The sequence below is a fragment of the Panicum virgatum genome, chromosome 2K, assembly GCF_016808335.1.
Source record: "Panicum virgatum strain AP13 chromosome 2K, P.virgatum_v5, whole genome shotgun sequence".
Lineage (NCBI taxonomy): Eukaryota > Viridiplantae > Streptophyta > Magnoliopsida > Poales > Poaceae > Panicum > Panicum virgatum.
Window position 1 is genome coordinate 68,390,394 of NC_053137.1, and position 16,925 is coordinate 68,407,318.

Here is a 16,925-nt window from a genome sequence, read left to right on the forward strand (position 1 = left end):
CGACAGGGAGGAGATTGGGAGGGCAAAATGGTCAATTTACTAAATTAGACCCACATGTCAGATCTCTAAATCTGTTAATTCCTAACGGATGGTGGATGGAATGGTACAGACTCGAAACGAAAAAACTCGATGATACAGAGGTGTCACCAAACTTTTTAGTGGTATAGACGTCGGGGCTATTTTTATGATGGTATACATATAAAACCCTTCCGAACAAGCTCCAACACACTCCACCTCGCTCCAAGGAAGGCGGCGGCGCATCCCAAAGGGAAGGGAAGAAGGGAACGGCCAAACCTAGCCGCCACGCCAAGCACCGAAGCACCTCGCCGATCCCTTCCTTCCCCCCCTCCACTTCGCCGAGCTCAAGGTAAGCATCGCATCCGTCCATTCCAACCCTCTCACTCCATTGCTTGCTACGTATCCTCGTCTCTTCTCCGCCGTTTTCCTGTTGGCCGTCCGCGATGAGGTGCTTACGCTTCCTGAGCAGGGGATTCCTCTCCATGCTCCCTTCCAAGAGGTCCGCGGGCTCTGACGGCGCCCAGTCCAAGAGGCCCAAGCTGGGGGACAATGGGGCCAGTAACGGCACTCGGAATGGGGTGCCGCCGGCGATCGACGAGGACCTGCACAGCAGGCAGCTCGCCGTCTACGGCAGGGAGACAATGCGCCGCCTCTTCGCCTCCGACGTCCTCGTCTCTGGACTCAATGGCCTCGGTGCTGAGATTGGTTCGTCTTCCATTTTTTCTTCACAAAATTGAATGCCTCGCTCCAGATTATTGAATGTCCTTCCGTTTTGCAGCAAAGAATCTAGCTCTTGCTGGCGTCAGATCTGTCACTGTACATGATGTCAAAGATGTGGACATGTGGGACCTCTCTGCCAATTTCTTTTTGTCCGACCAAGATATTGGAAACAACAGGGCCCTTGCTTGTGTATCCAAGTTGCAGGAGCTCAACAATGCTGTCCTGGTATCTGCTCTAACACAGGAATTGACAAAAGAGCACTTATCTAAGTTCCAGGTTTGTCTCCACTCCTCAGCACCATCTGCCATCAAATTGTTGATGATTTCACACAACTCTTGTTTATCTGATATGGTTGCCTAACACACAACTTGATTCGTATCGTACCTCAGGCTGTTGTTTTCACCGATATAAGCTTAGACAAGGCTTATGAATTTGATGACTATTGCCACAGCCACCACCCTCCAATCGCCTTCATCAAAGCTCAAGTTTCTGGACTTTTCGGTAGTGTCTTTTGTGATTTTGGACCTGAGTTTACCGTACTTGATGTTGATGGTGAAGATCCACATACTGGTATAATTGCATCTATCAGCAATGACAGCCCTGCAATGGTATCCTGTGTTGATGATGAGCGTCTTGAGTTTCAGGACGGTGATCTTGTTGTTTTCTCTGAGGTCCAGGGCATGGAAGAACTGAATGATGGTAAACCAAGAAAGGTCAAAAATGCTAGGCCATTTTCATTTACCATTGAGGAGGATACAGGTAGCTATGGTGTTTATTCAAAAGGTGGAATTGTTACACAAGTGAAGGAACCAAAGGTTCTACGTTTCAAGTCACTAAGAGATGCTATGAAAGATCCTGGCGATTTCCTTCTGAGTGACTTCTCAAAGTTTGAACGTTCACCTGTAATTCACCTAGCATTTCAAGCTCTGGATAGTTTTAGGAAAGAACATGGGCGATATCCTACCGCTGGTTGTGAGCAGGATGCTCAAAGCTTTCTCAAGTTTGTTGCTGATATTAATGAAGCATCAATTGATTCTAAGCAGGAAAAAATTGATGACAAGTTGCTCCGGCATTTCGCAAGTGGTTCTCGAGCTGTTTTGAACCCAATGGCCGCAATGTTTGGTGGTATCGTTGGTCAGGAAGTTGTGAAAGCATGTTCAGGGAAATTCCATCCGCTTTACCAGGTTTGTATTATGAATAAAGTACCTTCATTGTCATATTGATTCCCTTTATCTGATGGAACTCCACTTTATTCAGTTCTTCTACTTTGATTCTGTTGAATCTCTCCCGACATACCAGTTGGATCCCCAAGACTTGAAGCCATCAAACAGCCGCTATGATGCTCAGATCTCTGTATTTGGTTCCAAGCTTCAGAAGAAGCTGCAAGATGCAAATATTTTCATTGTGGGTTCTGGTGCCCTTGGATGTGAATTCTTGAAGAACCTTGCCTTAATGGGTGTCTCTTGCAGCTCCAAGTCGAAGCTAACTATAACAGATGATGATGTCATCGAGAAAAGCAATTTGAGCCGCCAATTTCTATTCCGTGACTGGAACATTGGACAGGCAAAGTCAACTGTGGCTGCCGCTGCTGCCAGAGCTATCAACCCCAGCCTCCAAATTGGCGCGCTTCAGAACCGTGCCTGTCCAGATACTGAAAGTGTGTTCCATGACACATTCTGGGACGGACTGGATGTTGTCATCAATGCACTTGATAATGTTAATGCTAGGATGTATATGGACATGAGGTGCCTGTACTTCCAGAAGCCACTACTGGAGTCAGGGACGTTGGGTGCAAAGTGCAATACTCAAATGGTCATTCCTCACCTTACTGAAAATTATGGAGCTTCAAGAGACCCACCAGAGAAGCAGGCACCCATGTGCACAGTTCATTCTTTTCCACACAATATTGATCATTGCTTGACATGGGCTCGTTCAGAGTTTGAGGGTTTGCTAGAGAAAACACCAAATGAAGTAAATTCTTTTCTGTCTAATCCTACTCAATATTCTGCTGCCATGAGGAAGGCAGGTGATGCCCAGGCAAGAGAACTACTTGAACGTGTCTCTGAATGTCTTGGCAAGGAGCGATGCATTACATTTGAGGACTGCATAACTTGGGCCCGACTTAGGTATGCTCAAATGTTCTGCTTGCCATCGCTATAATCTTTTCTGTATGAAATCTATTACTAGTTTCTGCATGTCTAATGGAATTCCACATCTTCCTCCTGCACACATAAAAAGATATGGGTCCAATTAACCATAAATATGCTATGCCCTTGTACTGTTATATGTATTAACCAACGTACCTTTGTAGTCCAGGACTGTTAACATTTGATAAGTAATATGCTTTGACTTGTGATCTGATTTCATTTTTATGGAGGTACATCTTCAGGATTTTTCTTTTTTGTAAGATTAACCAACTTCCTTTTGTTTTTTGGCAGGTTTGAGGATTATTTCTCAAACCGTGTGAAGCAGCTCACATTCACTTTTCCCGAAGATGCTTCTACTAGCACAGGCACTCCTTTCTGGTCTGCCCCAAAGCGCTTTCCTCGGCCTCTGCAATTTTCAGCCACTGACTCATCTCACATTCACCTCATTATGTCTGCTTCAATACTGAGAGCGGAGTCATTTGGAATTGCTATACCTGACTGGGCAAAGAACACAAGTAAGCTGGCTGATGCAGTCAATAAGGTCGCAGTTCCTGAATTTGAGCCAAAGAAAGGGGTGAATATTGTGACAGATGAGAAGGCTACTAACCTTTCTAGTGCCTCAGTTGATGATGTTGCTGTTATCGATGACCTTCTGTCCAAGTTAGAAGAATGTGCAAAGAATCTGCCTCCAGGGTTCCAAATGAAACCTATCCAATTTGAGAAGGTATTCCAACATCTTTATGCAAGTCTAAGGTTCAAAGATCTTTTTGCTTTTTGTCTCTGCAAATGCTGCTGCCATTCTCTGTTGTTTATAGTCCATTTTCTTCGTGATGTAGCTAATATTCTTTACTCTTATTGTTAAACAAATGATACCTCAGTTCCACTTATCAGCACCATAAGTACTCATAAGTCTAATATACAAATGATATTAGTTCCATATGTAGTTAGTACAATCTCCTACTTCCTAGTGTTGCAAATCATAATTTCATTTATCTCGTGGCAACGGTGTGTGTTGGTTGTCCTGGATTCCGATATGCTTCTTGCTTTTCTTTCATGGCACATTTGTTTATTTTTCGTGGTCAGATGTTATGTACTGTATGTCTGTATCCTTGAACTAAAATATGTTGAAAAAGCCGATACACCTGGTGCTACATGTGAATTATACTGAGCTGCCACCCCTGATGATATCATGATGAGAGAGCTTGTCTTACATTCACTTTGCTTTTTTCCAGGATGATGACACTAATTTTCACATGGATTTAATATCTGGGTTTGCGAACATGCGTGCAAGGAACTACAGCATTCCTGAGGTTGACAAGTTGAAGGCCAAGTTCATCGCTGGAAGAATCATCCCTGCCATTGCAACTTCAACAGCCATGGCCACAGGTCTTGTGTGCCTTGAGCTATACAAGGTTATTGCTGGGGAGCACCCTATTGAGGACTACCGCAACACATTTGCCAACCTAGCGCTGCCTCTGTTCTCGATGGCCGAGCCTGTTCCTGCCAAGGTGATGAAGCACCAAGACCTTAGCTGGACGGTATGGGATCGGTGGTCGATCAAGGGCGACCTGACTGTTGCGGAGCTCCTGCAATGGTTCAGCGACAAGGGCCTCAGTGCTTACAGCATGTCCTGTGGCACGTCTCTGCTGTACAATAGCATGTTCCCGAGGCACAAGGAAAGACTGCAGAAGAAGGTTGTTGATGTGGCGAGGGAAGTCGCTAAGGTGGAGGTCCCTGAGTACAGGAGGCACATAGATATTGTGGTGGCCTGCGAGGACAATGATGGGAACGACATTGATATCCCTCTCGTATCCGTCCATTTCCGGTAGTCTGCTTCTGGGGCCAGATTGTAGAAAGATGGCTTCGTTGTTTTTGTTGTGAGACCTGGCACTGAAGACGCTCCTAGCTTGCCATGTTGGCACTGATAGCTCTATCTATTATCCGGCCTCTTATCAATATACTGTAGTAGTATTCATTAGTATTGTGTAGTGTGCTGCTCTTGTAGCTCCTGCGCATGCCACATCTAATTGGATGGTTACAGTTAATCGGCAGGAAACTTGAATCTGTTTGTTTCTTTATATGTGTCTCCTTCTGGTCGATTCAAAGTAGCGTGAATTCTGCCTGCCTGTACATGGGTATGTATTAGTAATTTCGCAATTAGTAGCATACGGTACATAGCCTAACGCGTTTGGGGATATGAAGCTGTAGCTATTTGCTGGTTTTGCTTTGCTTCTTAGATTTAATTAATGATTGCAACCAATCATCACCCATCCAGCATGACAGATTAGCACAGCACAGGGCATGTGCAGCAGAATCTTAGCTTGTAATCTCACTGTCACTACTTCATTATCTGGCCAAGTAAGTAGTACTCAAGAGTCACAGATGTACTATTATGTACTACTTGTTACCAATGACATCTGTACCAATAAGAAACGTATAAAGTGAGATTTTGGATCCACTAGAACTACTCCCTCCGTCCTAAAAGGTAGGTCACTCTAGAATTTTTTCAACAGATTATGGAGATAAAAAAGACTCTTTTATTCATAATTATTAAGTATTGAGACTAACTAAATATGTGCTAATTAAAATAAAATGTCCTTTCTCATGCACCTCCTCCGCACGCACGTCTCCTACTTCATGCACATTTTTTTATTGGGAAAGATAAAAAATAATGCACAATTAAAACAATATGATCTACTCTCAACTTAAAATGTCTTACATCTGAGTACAAAATTTAAACTTTGGAATGTCCTATATTATTTTAGGACGGAGGGAGTAGAAGCGAGACCAAATGTCATAGTCAACGTTCCATCTTCTTGCTTGCTGTGGTCGAGTCTCTCTTCAGAGAGGAGACTCATCCCCAGGGACAGGCAGGCTGCTGGCTCACTATTCTCTTCTCTTTCACGCGTTTCCCTCGCCGCAGATCTCACATCCTCATCATTGGCGCCGTCGCCCGCCACCGAACACCCCAATTCCTCGCTCGCTTCCCCTAGTCCATCCCCATGCCACCACCCTCCTCTTGTTGCCCTTCCCTGCGTGCGAATGGAGCGGATTCTCCTGCCGCTGGCCTCTCTTTCCTGCCTGCTGCTGCTCGCTCGCGCTAGTGCAGGTCGGTGCCCTCAGATTTTCGCAGGTTCCCCTCCTCTTTTTTTTTTCTCTGCTCAAGTTGCTGGCCTCATGTATTTCCACCGACGGTGATTCTCCTCTTGGATTGGGCGTACAGCGATTGGAGTTCACGGAGGCGGAATCGGTGCCGACCAATGTCATCTTGGGTGAGCGAGCGATGACAATTTACAATTTCGCCTTTTTTTTTCTTTTTCTTTGGCAGCGATGGCTTTTTCTATTTCTAGCTGCTCGCTGGTGATTCCTAACCTCGACAGTTAGACATGAAATTGGAAACGAGTATTCTTTTGCCTGCTGATTACTACTTGACATGAATTATTATTTGAGCTTAGTAGCTCATCAAATGTTGCCTTGTCGATCACTATTCACTAATCAATTGTTCGAAAAAAAACTATTCACTAATCAAATAGGCGTCTTCAAATTTGCCTAGAAAGCAGTCTCCCTCTGAGCGGTCTGGCATGTGCCTGATCGGAGCTTGGCCCACCAATTACATGCTAATATAATACGGAGCATTGGCTGTTGCACACAGAAGAGACTGGCAGGCAATATACATTGATTTTTTCAGTTCCTCTGTAGCAAATGCTGTTTTACATTCTTCTCTCCTATTATTTTTTTTCCAAATTTGTCAAATTTTATGCCAAATGGCATTCAGCGCCAACATTTGGCATTCAAAGTTTTGGGACCAATTAGTGTTTTCACTCGAATCACATGCAACAGATTGTTTTTTGTATTGCTTCCTGTGATAGAAACTTCATAAATGGGCATGCTAGAAGATTACTGCAGATTGGTGATGGATACAAGTATGCTGCATTTCTCCAAGCGCATAGACATGCTCATCATATTCACACAAAGCACAATCAACCTAGAAGAAGATCGCAAACACCAACACCAGTGCCTGCTCCGTCACCCTCACCGCTCAGTGCTCCACCTAAAGCCTCGCCGTCACCATCTGCTTCCGCACCTGCAATATTTCCTTCAGGATTTCATCCATTGGCAGCCCCTCCACGTCCACTTAGCCCTTTGCCTCCCACCCCTCCAGCTCACTCGCCGCATAAGCATTCTTGGAGAAACTACAGTTTCGTAACTGCAGGGAGCGCGGTTTTTCTTGTCATGGCAGCAGCTTCTGTTATTTATTACCGAGCTAAGAAAGTGGGCACTGTGAGGCCGTGGGCCACAGGATTAAGTGGGCAACTGCACTGCAACGAGCATTTGTAACAGGTAAAATTCCTTCAGTTTTGTGTGCATTCGTTATGCTTGTCTACTTCAGTAGTTCAGTTTTCCGACTTGCACCATGTACAATTATGTTCCAGGTGTACCTGCATTGAAACGATCTGAGCTACAAGCAGCCTGTGAGGACTTCAGCAATATTGTTGGTTCTACGCCTAGCTGCATGCTGTACAAGGGAGCATTATCGAGTGGAGTTGAAATAGCAGTTGTGTTGAGCTCAATAACATCCATCAAGGAATGGTCAAAAGAGTCTGAATCCCACTACAGGGAGAAGGTAGCATGATAGTTCCCTCCTCCATGTAAGTCGAAAATATGTTGTGTTTTGCATAACACACACACTCACACTTATTAATATTGTGCTTCAGATTACAAGTCTATCAAAAGTAAGCCACAAGAATTTCATGAATCTGCTTGGGTACTGAGGAAGATAATCCCTTTACCAGAGCAATGGTCTTTGAATACGCTCCAAATGGAACACTTTTTGAGCATCTGCATGGTAAGTGACTTGCAAAAGCATCAACTTAGTATGACCTGCTCCCATACCACAGAAGATGTATCATATCGGTGTTTGGTTGCGTTGCAGTCAGAGAAGCTGAGTGCCTTGACTGGACGGCGCGGCTTAGGATATCGATGGGGATAGCCTACTGTCTAGAGCACATGCACCAGCTGAACCCACGTGTTGTTCCAAGGAACTTTGACTCGAGTACGATATACCTGACTGATGATTTTGCTGCGAAGGTCTCGGACCTTGATTTCTGGAGTGACGCCAAGGGGGGATGGAATCCTAGTTCAGCCACCGATGACTCCACAATCTCGGACGTAGATGGGATGGTGCATAGGTATGGTACAATATTGCTGGAGATATTAACGGGAAAAGTTCCCTACTGTGAGGAAGAAGGGTCAGTGGAGCAGTGGGCCTCTGGCTACTTGGATGGCAGTATGTCCGTTGCAGAGGTGATAGACTCAAGCCTGGGGTGGTTCCCCGAAGAAGCTGCGCGTGCATTGTGCGAGGTTGCGAGGTCGTGCATGGACCCAGATCCGAAGAAGAGACCACAGATGGCACAAGTGGCTGCCCGGATGAAGGAGATCACCGCATTGGAGCCTGAGGGGGCTACTCCGAAGGTGTCTCCTCTGTGGTGGGCGGAGCTGGAGATCATGTCTTCCGAAGGCAGCTGAATGAGCTGCTGATGCCTGCCTGATGGGATTGGGAATGGTTGGTTTGTGTGGCTGCGCCAGAGTACTGGTATTTGTTTGGTATGTGATTTTTTTCTTTTCTTTTTTGATTTTGATTTGCCTCTAGCTGAAATGGTTAGATGGCTCCGATAGCACTCCTCGGGTCCTGGGTTCGACTTCTGGTGGGAGCAAATTTCAGATTCAGATTAAAAATATCCGATCTAGTTTTTTTTTCTTGATTTGCATGGGAGCAAAAAAATCTTTTGTTGCGACAGTAATTAAAGAAGGGAAAGATAGCTGATTGGTTTGGTTTGATTGATTGGGTGCTTAATTTGGAGTAGTTATATTGGCTTGCTTGGAGCTTGGTTGGTGCTGCCTGACTTGCTCCCCCAAACCAAAATCCCAAATTAATTAATTTCCATAAAATTAGTAAAGGAAGGAAATCAATGATGAAACGGAGCGGGACAAAAAATAAATACAAACTTTGTGGCTGCTGGGATTCGAGCTCAGGTCTCCACGGCCACAACATGGAATTCTCACCACTAAACTACAACCACTTTGTTGACAAATTTAGCGTTTGATCTTATAAAACTCCAATCCGCAGTTTTTCCCCAAGAAATGAATTATTACCACACAAAATAAATATGGCTATCCCCACTTACTATTTCATTGATCGAAAGATCTCCAAGACGGAGCCGCTATAATGACACTTACAAAGATTATTTCGGCAAGCCGAGGGAGAACAATGTGAGGTCGGCTAAGCTGAAAAGAGAGAAAATATAAGAGAGGTTACATGGACACATCACAAATTCTAATACAGCTCAAGGGTACACCAAAAGTTTTCTACCAATCGTCCATGGGAGTTGCAACCAAACAACTTGCTTGCCAGGTTCACAAGAGCCAAAATGCATCCACCCACCCCTCGCAGCTACGCCGCCCTGTGAGCCACCCTCCTACGATTTGGGAGGGCTCGCCCAACAGAATGGGGGCTAAGGCTGGGGGAGACAACTTGACCAAAATATCGCCGGAAACGACGACCTCCCTTCGAGCTGACAATGACACCAAGTAAGGCACATCCGGGCGCCGCCCACCGTCATCCAACGCCCTTTGAGGGGAGGAAACCCCAAAGGAGGGAGGGCCGGCAAAGGGCGAACTTCTCCACCCGGCAATTGGTTTGGAGTCTCCATCAACAAGGAGAGCGCCGACGAAATAGAGGTGCCAGCAGCGGACACTTGCGGAACTAGATGATAGATGTTACTTCATGATAAAAGTGGGCCGGGGGAGAGTGTGCAAATGTTTCAATAATAACTAGTCGATTCCAAATTGTCAAAAAAAAAAACTAATCAATTGCAAATGTACAAATCTGGATCCTCCTCTAGATAATTTGACCAAAGATTCCACGCACCTAGACACATAAGAACTTCATTAACTATGAAGCGAGATATCCTTGAAGACCAAGGCCGTGTTTGGATGGTGAGGGTAAAAGGAGTAACTTTTACCTCAAACATCCAAACAGGGGGACTCCCAATTCCAATTACCCCATTTTAGATGTCAAATTAGGATAAATACCTTGATCCCACGAAAAAGTATGGCAATTATTGTCTGGCCCTCCCTTGACAACTCTCGCATTAAATGCTATCTCCTACTATATTTATCCCTAATCCAAACACCTTTATAGGATAAAACTGTTATTAGAGAAAAATGATTGAACTAAAACATTTTTCTTAGGTCAAATTTACCCCAAAACATCGAAACACGGTCAAAACCCACCAGCGATTAGCGACAGGCAACACGAAGAGCCGGGAGGTCGCCGGGGCGCTGGCAGTCACTGCTCCCTCGTCAACGGCCCGCAATCCTGGCACACGCCGCGGCTTGCTAAGACGCAGGGCGTGCCACCTGACCTATACTCGATCAGGAAGGTGCGAACGTGCTTGCGACGATTTGCCTACAAGCACAGACACGTGTAAACATTAGTCCGAGCCGTGGTCGGCTCCCCGGGACGACTCTTGCATCGGTTTTAAAGAGCCGATCGAGTCCCGGTATCAGATTGGATCTGCATATCCAGATGGTAATGAATAAAGCAAATAACTGTAAAGCTGCTTCAATTGAATCTAGCTAATCTAATCCACGACGGTAAAAGCTTCACTGCTAGATCGGAACATCCTACACGTAATTGGGCCTAATGAGCGTAATAAATAACTAAACCTTAACCAGAATAGAGGCCTAAGAACAAGCGAAAGCCGATTCCCGAATCAATTCCCTGTTAAGACTAAGGCAAAGCATCTAATACGTCACCGGATCATCCAACCCGTTTGCAAGGCCTAACCTAGCAGATATTACCCCGATTCTTAAATATAAGAACAAACCATAACAGATTAGATCTACTAGAAGGAAAATAAGTAGGGTGTCATCTCTACGCGACTAATTCCATACAACAAGAATTAGTATAAGATTAAAACATGATCGCGCAGAGATGACATGATGTTCGTAGATGAGCAATAAAAGCACGATGAATCTACTAAAGATCATACTACGAAAATTAGGATAACTAGCACTACTCGCCATAAAAAACGCTTCAGTATGAGTAATACCAAGGTAAAAGCAAGAACAACGCTGCCCTGATCGCAAGAAGCGATCAGGACAGCATGGCGCTTACTTGGATGAAGCCCTAGAATTAGGGGTGGCGGTGCGCCGAGAGTTGTTGTTTGCAAACGTGATGACGTTCTCCTTTTAACAAATATCATAGGGTACATATTTATAGTCCGGAGACTTGGAAAACAATCTAAACTTACGTGTCCGTATCGGACTCTATCTCTAACTTAATCTAAACTAAATCTAAGGATACATGGCCCATATGGCCCAAATGCTCACGCAGGAGCCGATTCGTAAGCCTCCTTCAATTTCTTCATTAAGCCCAACTCACTCGCGGCCCATTAATTAACCCTGTTAATTTATGGTGACAACACATGCTCCCCTGGTTTTGGCAATGATAATTCCAAAACACTCCATCGCTTCACCTTCCCGTTGATGCTTCATTAAAACGCACAACAACCGCCATGGAAGACACAACGTCTCTGCAACTGGCTCCTCGTAGAATGTGAAACTGCCGATCCGTCTTCCACCTTTTTTTACTATTTAATCTCCCCCTGAATCGAATCCTTTCACCACAAACCCATCTTCTTCCCTAAGCCAAATAGCGCAGAAAACCCCAAACCTTCAGTAGCCATGGCGATCTCTTCCTCATCCGGCTCCAACTTCATCGACTACCCTTCTTCCCCCTCTTCTTCAAGCTCCTCCGCCTCCTCCCTCGACCCTATTTCTGAGAGCCGGGAGCCGACGCCGGAGTACGACCCGACAGCGGCGTACGAGGCGCTCGCTCCTCTGCACTGGGATGCAGAGGAGTTCGACTTCGGAATCGCCTCCGAAGACGACGAGCCCAAAACCGATGGCGAAGACCTCCGCTCCTGTTCCAGGAGGAGCCGGAGAGCAGCAGTGATGATGGCTTCTCCTGGGATGGAGCCGATTCCTCCTCGGAAGAGGAGATCGGCTCCTCCTCCAGCGGCGACGACCCGACGGATTGGAACAAATTCCTGTTCCTCGGGTCCTCCGAAGAGAACAGTGAACAAGAACACAGCAACGGCAGTGGTCGGAGCAGCGACGCCGAGACCGGCGGCAGCAGCAGCGCCGACGACGTTGACGACGACAGCGACGGCGACGACAACAACGATGGCGGAGACGACGGAGACGCACCGGCGCGAAGCCCCAAGCGCCGTAGGTACTAGGTACCTACGAGCAGTAGATGTAGGTAGTACTGTAGGATCAGTATTGTAAAGCCGAAGGATTCATCCATTGTCAAATCGGCTCTTTTGCTTGTAAAATTCCACTTCAATGAAATCCCTTATTTTCTAATCCGCTCGCTCGAATCTTACCCCAAAAGCCGATGGCACCGCATCTGGCTTAATTAATATCCAAGAGCCGACAAAATTCAAAATTGGAAGTAATCCGCACAAGAACAGAACACCACTTCCACTCTGAATCCAACTCGAAATAGACACTCCAAATCCGAGCGTAATTCGAGAATCCCGCTCCATAAGTTCGAGCAAGCAAAGCATATAGAATTCGAAACAGAGCCCGCAAAACGACCAAACCCTAAGTCAGCAGATCTGAACCATGGCGGACTCTGCAGCTCAAACAACGAATTCTTCAATCGACGATGCAGCAATCTGTGGCCTGAAGGTAATATTCAGCCTGCCCTTTTAACTTTCTTCAGTTCATTAAGCCTCCAACAAATTAAACTCTGAAATATGACACCATATGTAAATTTCTGAATCCCTGAACTCCAGGTGTCAGACATCCTTCTGCCGCATCCTTACAATCCCAAATCCTTTTGTCTTGGCCCACGAACTTATGAAAATCCCACAGATCTGATCTCCTGTGAAGCGAATAGAATCCCTTTCGTGAGTCAAACCATCAATTTAAATTCCTAGGCCGACTGCTTAAGAGCCTAGCCTAATCCACCTGAAAGCTGGATTACATGGTATAGCAGAGTAGCAAAAACCTATATGCCCTTGTGGCAAGAACTGAACATAGCTGATGCACTCAGTCTGTCATTATCTCCCTTAGATAAAGATGAAAACCTTCTGAAGACCATCGGCTATTTTTGGTCCGATGCTCTGAACTGCTTCCTCTTTGGTCATGGACCCATGACCCCTACTCTACTGGATGTTACCATAATATCTGGCCTTGATATTGGATCCTCTGATCCTGCAGCTCACAGAATGGTAGAAGTCCCCTTCAAACTTTCATCTAAAACAGACTGCACAAACTGGAGCACTTACATGAACCAGCACAAGAAAACGAAAGGTCCAGTAAGTAAACAGGAACACACAGCCTTTCTAAATCTTTGGTTAGAACATTTCATCTTCTGTGGTCCCTCCTTAGCCCCAACCAAGAATTATCTTCCTTTGGTTTACCATCTAGCCCATGGCAACTGCACCAGCCTAGGCAAGCTTCTCCTCGGAGAAACATACAGATGTCTCCATTTGATGACAACTAGCTTGCTCAGCCAAAGGAAACTCAGAACTGGAGGCCCTTGGTGGTTCATTCAATTATGGGCACAACTCTACTTCCAGCATCAAATTCCAAACTTTCAAAGCTTAGCCAAGAATTCATTCCCTAACGAGAATGGCAAACCAATTAGATGCACCAGCTATGGCCAAGCCCTATTCAGCCTCCCTGGCAGTAAATTGAACTCAACAGATGCAGCAGAATGGTTTAGAGTTTTCTACAAAGGCCTAGAGAATCCCCTCTTCTTTCCATTCACTGAATCTGAAGCCTTTGAAAATCCATCTACCTTCAGGCTGGATAGCTTTGACGATGACAACAGCACTCGGCATCTATATTCTCTAATGATCCGACCTGGCTTCCTTCCTGTCGGCATAAGCACTTCCAATAGAATCATCAAACCAGGTTATGAAACCTACCAACCAGCCATAGCAGCTCGGCAATTCGGCCTAGGACAAGTCCCTCCCCACTTCCATATTCACCACTTGGTGGAGAGTAGAACCGATTTACCTGACGGTCTTACCAGTTCACCAGCCGATCTGTCCTTTACTCCGTCAATCGGCTTTAGCACTTGGTGGGAAATGTGGAAAACTCATGTATTCAGAAGAGCTTTAGGCCCTCTACTGCAGCAAATTGATCCTGAATATGCAATCCCCGAGGAAGAGGTACTGAATCCGTGCTCTTATTCTTTCTAAGCCTTCTCCCATTTCTCTTGGCTAACCTTGCTCACCTTGCTTGCAGCAACAAGATGGTCCAGAACCCATGACAAATAACGGGGAGCCATTCCACTTTCTCCCAACCGCCCCTGATGTTCTCTTTTGCAAGGGATCACCGCCAATGAAGAAAGTAATAATGACTGTTCGGCCGGACTCACCCCAGTCGGCCTCTAAGCGGAGACAAACCTCTGGAGGTGCTGCCCCCCCCCGAGTCCCATCTAAGAAGAGGAAGATCTTCACGAGATGGGTCATCAAGAAGATAGCACCACCTTCCCCAAGTCCATCAGACTCCAACACCAACCAGGTAATTCATCTCTCTGAAATTTCCTGAATGTTTCCCTTTTTTTTAATATATGCACATATACTCTGGTTGATTGTAACCCTTTCTCCAGGAGGCAGCTGAAGACATCCTTAGCACTGGAAGCCCATCACAACAAGGAACCGCTGTTCATGAAGTCAATACTGGAACAACTAAAATCCCTGAACAGCAAGAAGCAACCATCGTCCAAGCAGAAATTCGCAGCGAAGAAACCGCAACAGATGACGTGATGATGGAAGCCCGACCCGGAACTCCCGATGCTTCGATAGAGGCGCGTGACGAACAAGCTGACATAGCCGATGCTACTGTCGGACCGACCATCGCTTCTTCCTCACAACAGGTAACATCACATGAGCCGATCTTAAATCAGCCGATAACTCTGTTGATATTCCTTGCTCCCAAAACTAACTCTGATATTTCCACAGGGCTTCAATATTTCAGATTTGCTCTCCTTTGACCCGGCATCAATGGGGCTGATTGCCCCTGGAGCGAAGGTACCACCACCACAACAGCCAATTGACCTCGCGGATCAGCTTCAACACATCAAAAATCTGCTATCTGCTCCAATCATTACCCTGGTCGATGACTCCAGCGAAATACATAAAGTCCTCAAGCAGATAGAATCCCAACTCCCAGAGTCACTTCGAGTCAAACTCTGGCCAGCCAGCCATCTTCCCTTCTTTCGAGCAGAAGTGAAAGCAGCACAACAGAGGATAGAACTCAGGCATTCTCAAATTCCTCTGAAAGCCGACATCGCTGAAAGGTGCAAAATGCTAAACCAGAAGAAAGCAACTCTGGATGCCAAAGCCGATATCTCAGCGAGTACAAGGAGACTCATCCTCCTAGAGAAAGAACTGGCAGAACTTGAAGAAAAAGTTCGCACTACACAGAGACTGATCCAAGAGGAGAAAGCCTCGATCGCGAACTCCATGCAAGAAGCCCAAGAAATAACCGAGCAAATACGTGCAGAGTTTGCAGAAATCAACACCTTGAGTCAACATATAGTAACAGGCGATGACAAAGACGACGAAGCAGTCATAGCAAGAGCCGACGCCATACGCGCAGAAGCCATCCATGCCATAGAAGGATTCCTGAACTAGTAGAATAATTCAGAAAACATTTAATGTTGCCTGTTAAACTGAAACTCGTATCTATTAAAAACATCTTAAGTTGATGGTTACACATCGGCCGCCTTGCTTCTCATATAATTTTTACTTGCTGGCCAACTCAACGTATTGGCCTTTCTCACTTTTACCCCCTTTTTTTTACTGGCCAACTCAACGTGTTGGCCTATCTCATTTTTTTGCTGGCTAACTCAACGTGTTGGCCTTTTATAATGCAGCCAGATGGATCTCATCGGCTCTTGTTAGTCGCCTTCCCACATGCTCGGAAAATATTTCTTGAGGTGCTGGCCATTGACGGCTACAGGAAACTTGGCACCATCTAATTCTTCAAGCATGTACGCATTTCCAGGCAGGACCTGATCAACCTTGTACGGTCCATGCCAAGTAGGAGACCACTTACCATACTTCCTATCTTTAGTTACCAATGGTAGCACTGCCTCCCAAACTAGGTCTCCAACCTGGAATTCTTTCGGCTTGACCTTTTTGTTGTATGCACGAGCAGCTTTAGCCTTGTTTTCCTTGATCTTCTCGAGTGACCAAAGTCTTAGCTCTGTAAGATCCTCCACATTATCGCTCATCAAAGCTGCATACTCTTCAGCCGATAGATCATTCTGAAACTCAACATGCTTTGATCCGGCCGTGATGTCCCATGGCAACACAGCGTTTGACCGTAGACCAGAGGTATGGTGACGTCTTGATGGATCCGTGAGACGAAATACGATATGCCCACAAAGCCTCTGACAACACCTCATGCCAGCGCCTAGGATGTTCATCAATCTTCCTTTTGATCAGCTTGATAAGGCTCTGGTTAGATGCTTCAGCCTAGAGCTGGACAAAAAACTCGTGGCTCGATAACTCGCTCGAACTCGCTCGTTAGTGGCTCGGCTCGGCTCGTCTCGTTTGAATTTTGTTGCGAGCTGAGCCGTTGTTCTAGCTCGGTAACCAAACGAGCCAGCTCGAGCCAGCTCGGGAGCTGGCTCACGAGCCAGGCGAGCCAAAGCAGCAGCCCAAGCGGCAGGCGCCTAGCCACCAGCCCACCACAACAACAGCCCATAGAAAAGCCCACAAAGGAACCCTAAGTAAAACTGTACACCGCCCGGCCGCCCTTAAAGATGGCAACGGGTCGGGTTCGGATCGGGTGGAGTCTCCGTGCACCCAAAACCGAAACCCGAAATCGAAACCCGAACCCGAAACCGATTCGGGTGGAAATCCATCACCAAAACCAAACCCGCGGATACCCGAAACCCGAATGGATACCCGAAACCCGTGGATAAATATACACATATTCACATGT

The 16,925-nt window shown here is 46.0% G+C and overlaps 1 protein-coding gene and 1 pseudogene across 2 annotated transcripts; both read left to right on the forward strand.

The window, feature by feature from the left end:
- The first annotated feature begins 224 nt into the window (after positions 1-224).
- LOC120694931 (ubiquitin-activating enzyme E1 3-like) lies at positions 225-4,965 on the forward strand. Of its 2 annotated transcripts, XM_039978258.1 has the most exons (7): positions 225-367; positions 488-723; positions 797-1,014; positions 1,128-1,922; positions 1,996-2,864; positions 3,177-3,609; positions 4,118-4,965. In XM_039978258.1, the coding sequence occupies exons 2-7, from the start codon at positions 501-503 to the stop codon at positions 4,712-4,714; spliced, it is 3,135 nt and encodes a 1,044-aa protein (XP_039834192.1). In that variant the 5' UTR covers positions 225-367; positions 488-500; the 3' UTR covers positions 4,715-4,965. The 2 variants fall into 2 exon arrangements, with proteins under 2 accessions (XP_039834192.1, XP_039834191.1); XM_039978257.1 differs by lacking the exon at positions 225-367 and having other exon boundaries at positions 447-723.
- Positions 4,966-5,684: 719 nt separating this feature from the next.
- On the forward strand, positions 5,685-8,723 carry LOC120694932 (annotated as a pseudogene).
- The last annotated feature ends 8,202 nt before the right edge of the window (positions 8,724-16,925 follow it).

What these genes read in the sequence shown, in the direction of transcription:
- LOC120694931 (XM_039978257.1), top strand. Translation starts at nt 462, where the DNA reads ATGAGGTGCTTACGCTTCCTGAGCAGGGGATTCCTCTCCATGCTCCCT. An exon ending in AGCACTTATCTAAGTTCCAG is followed by an intron (nt 1,015 to 1,127) that starts GTTTGTCTCCAC and finishes ATCGTACCTCAG; the next exon opens with GCTGTTGTTTTCACCGATAT. An exon ending in AATTCCATCCGCTTTACCAG is followed by an intron (nt 1,923 to 1,995) that starts GTTTGTATTATG and finishes CACTTTATTCAG; the next exon opens with TTCTTCTACTTTGATTCTGT.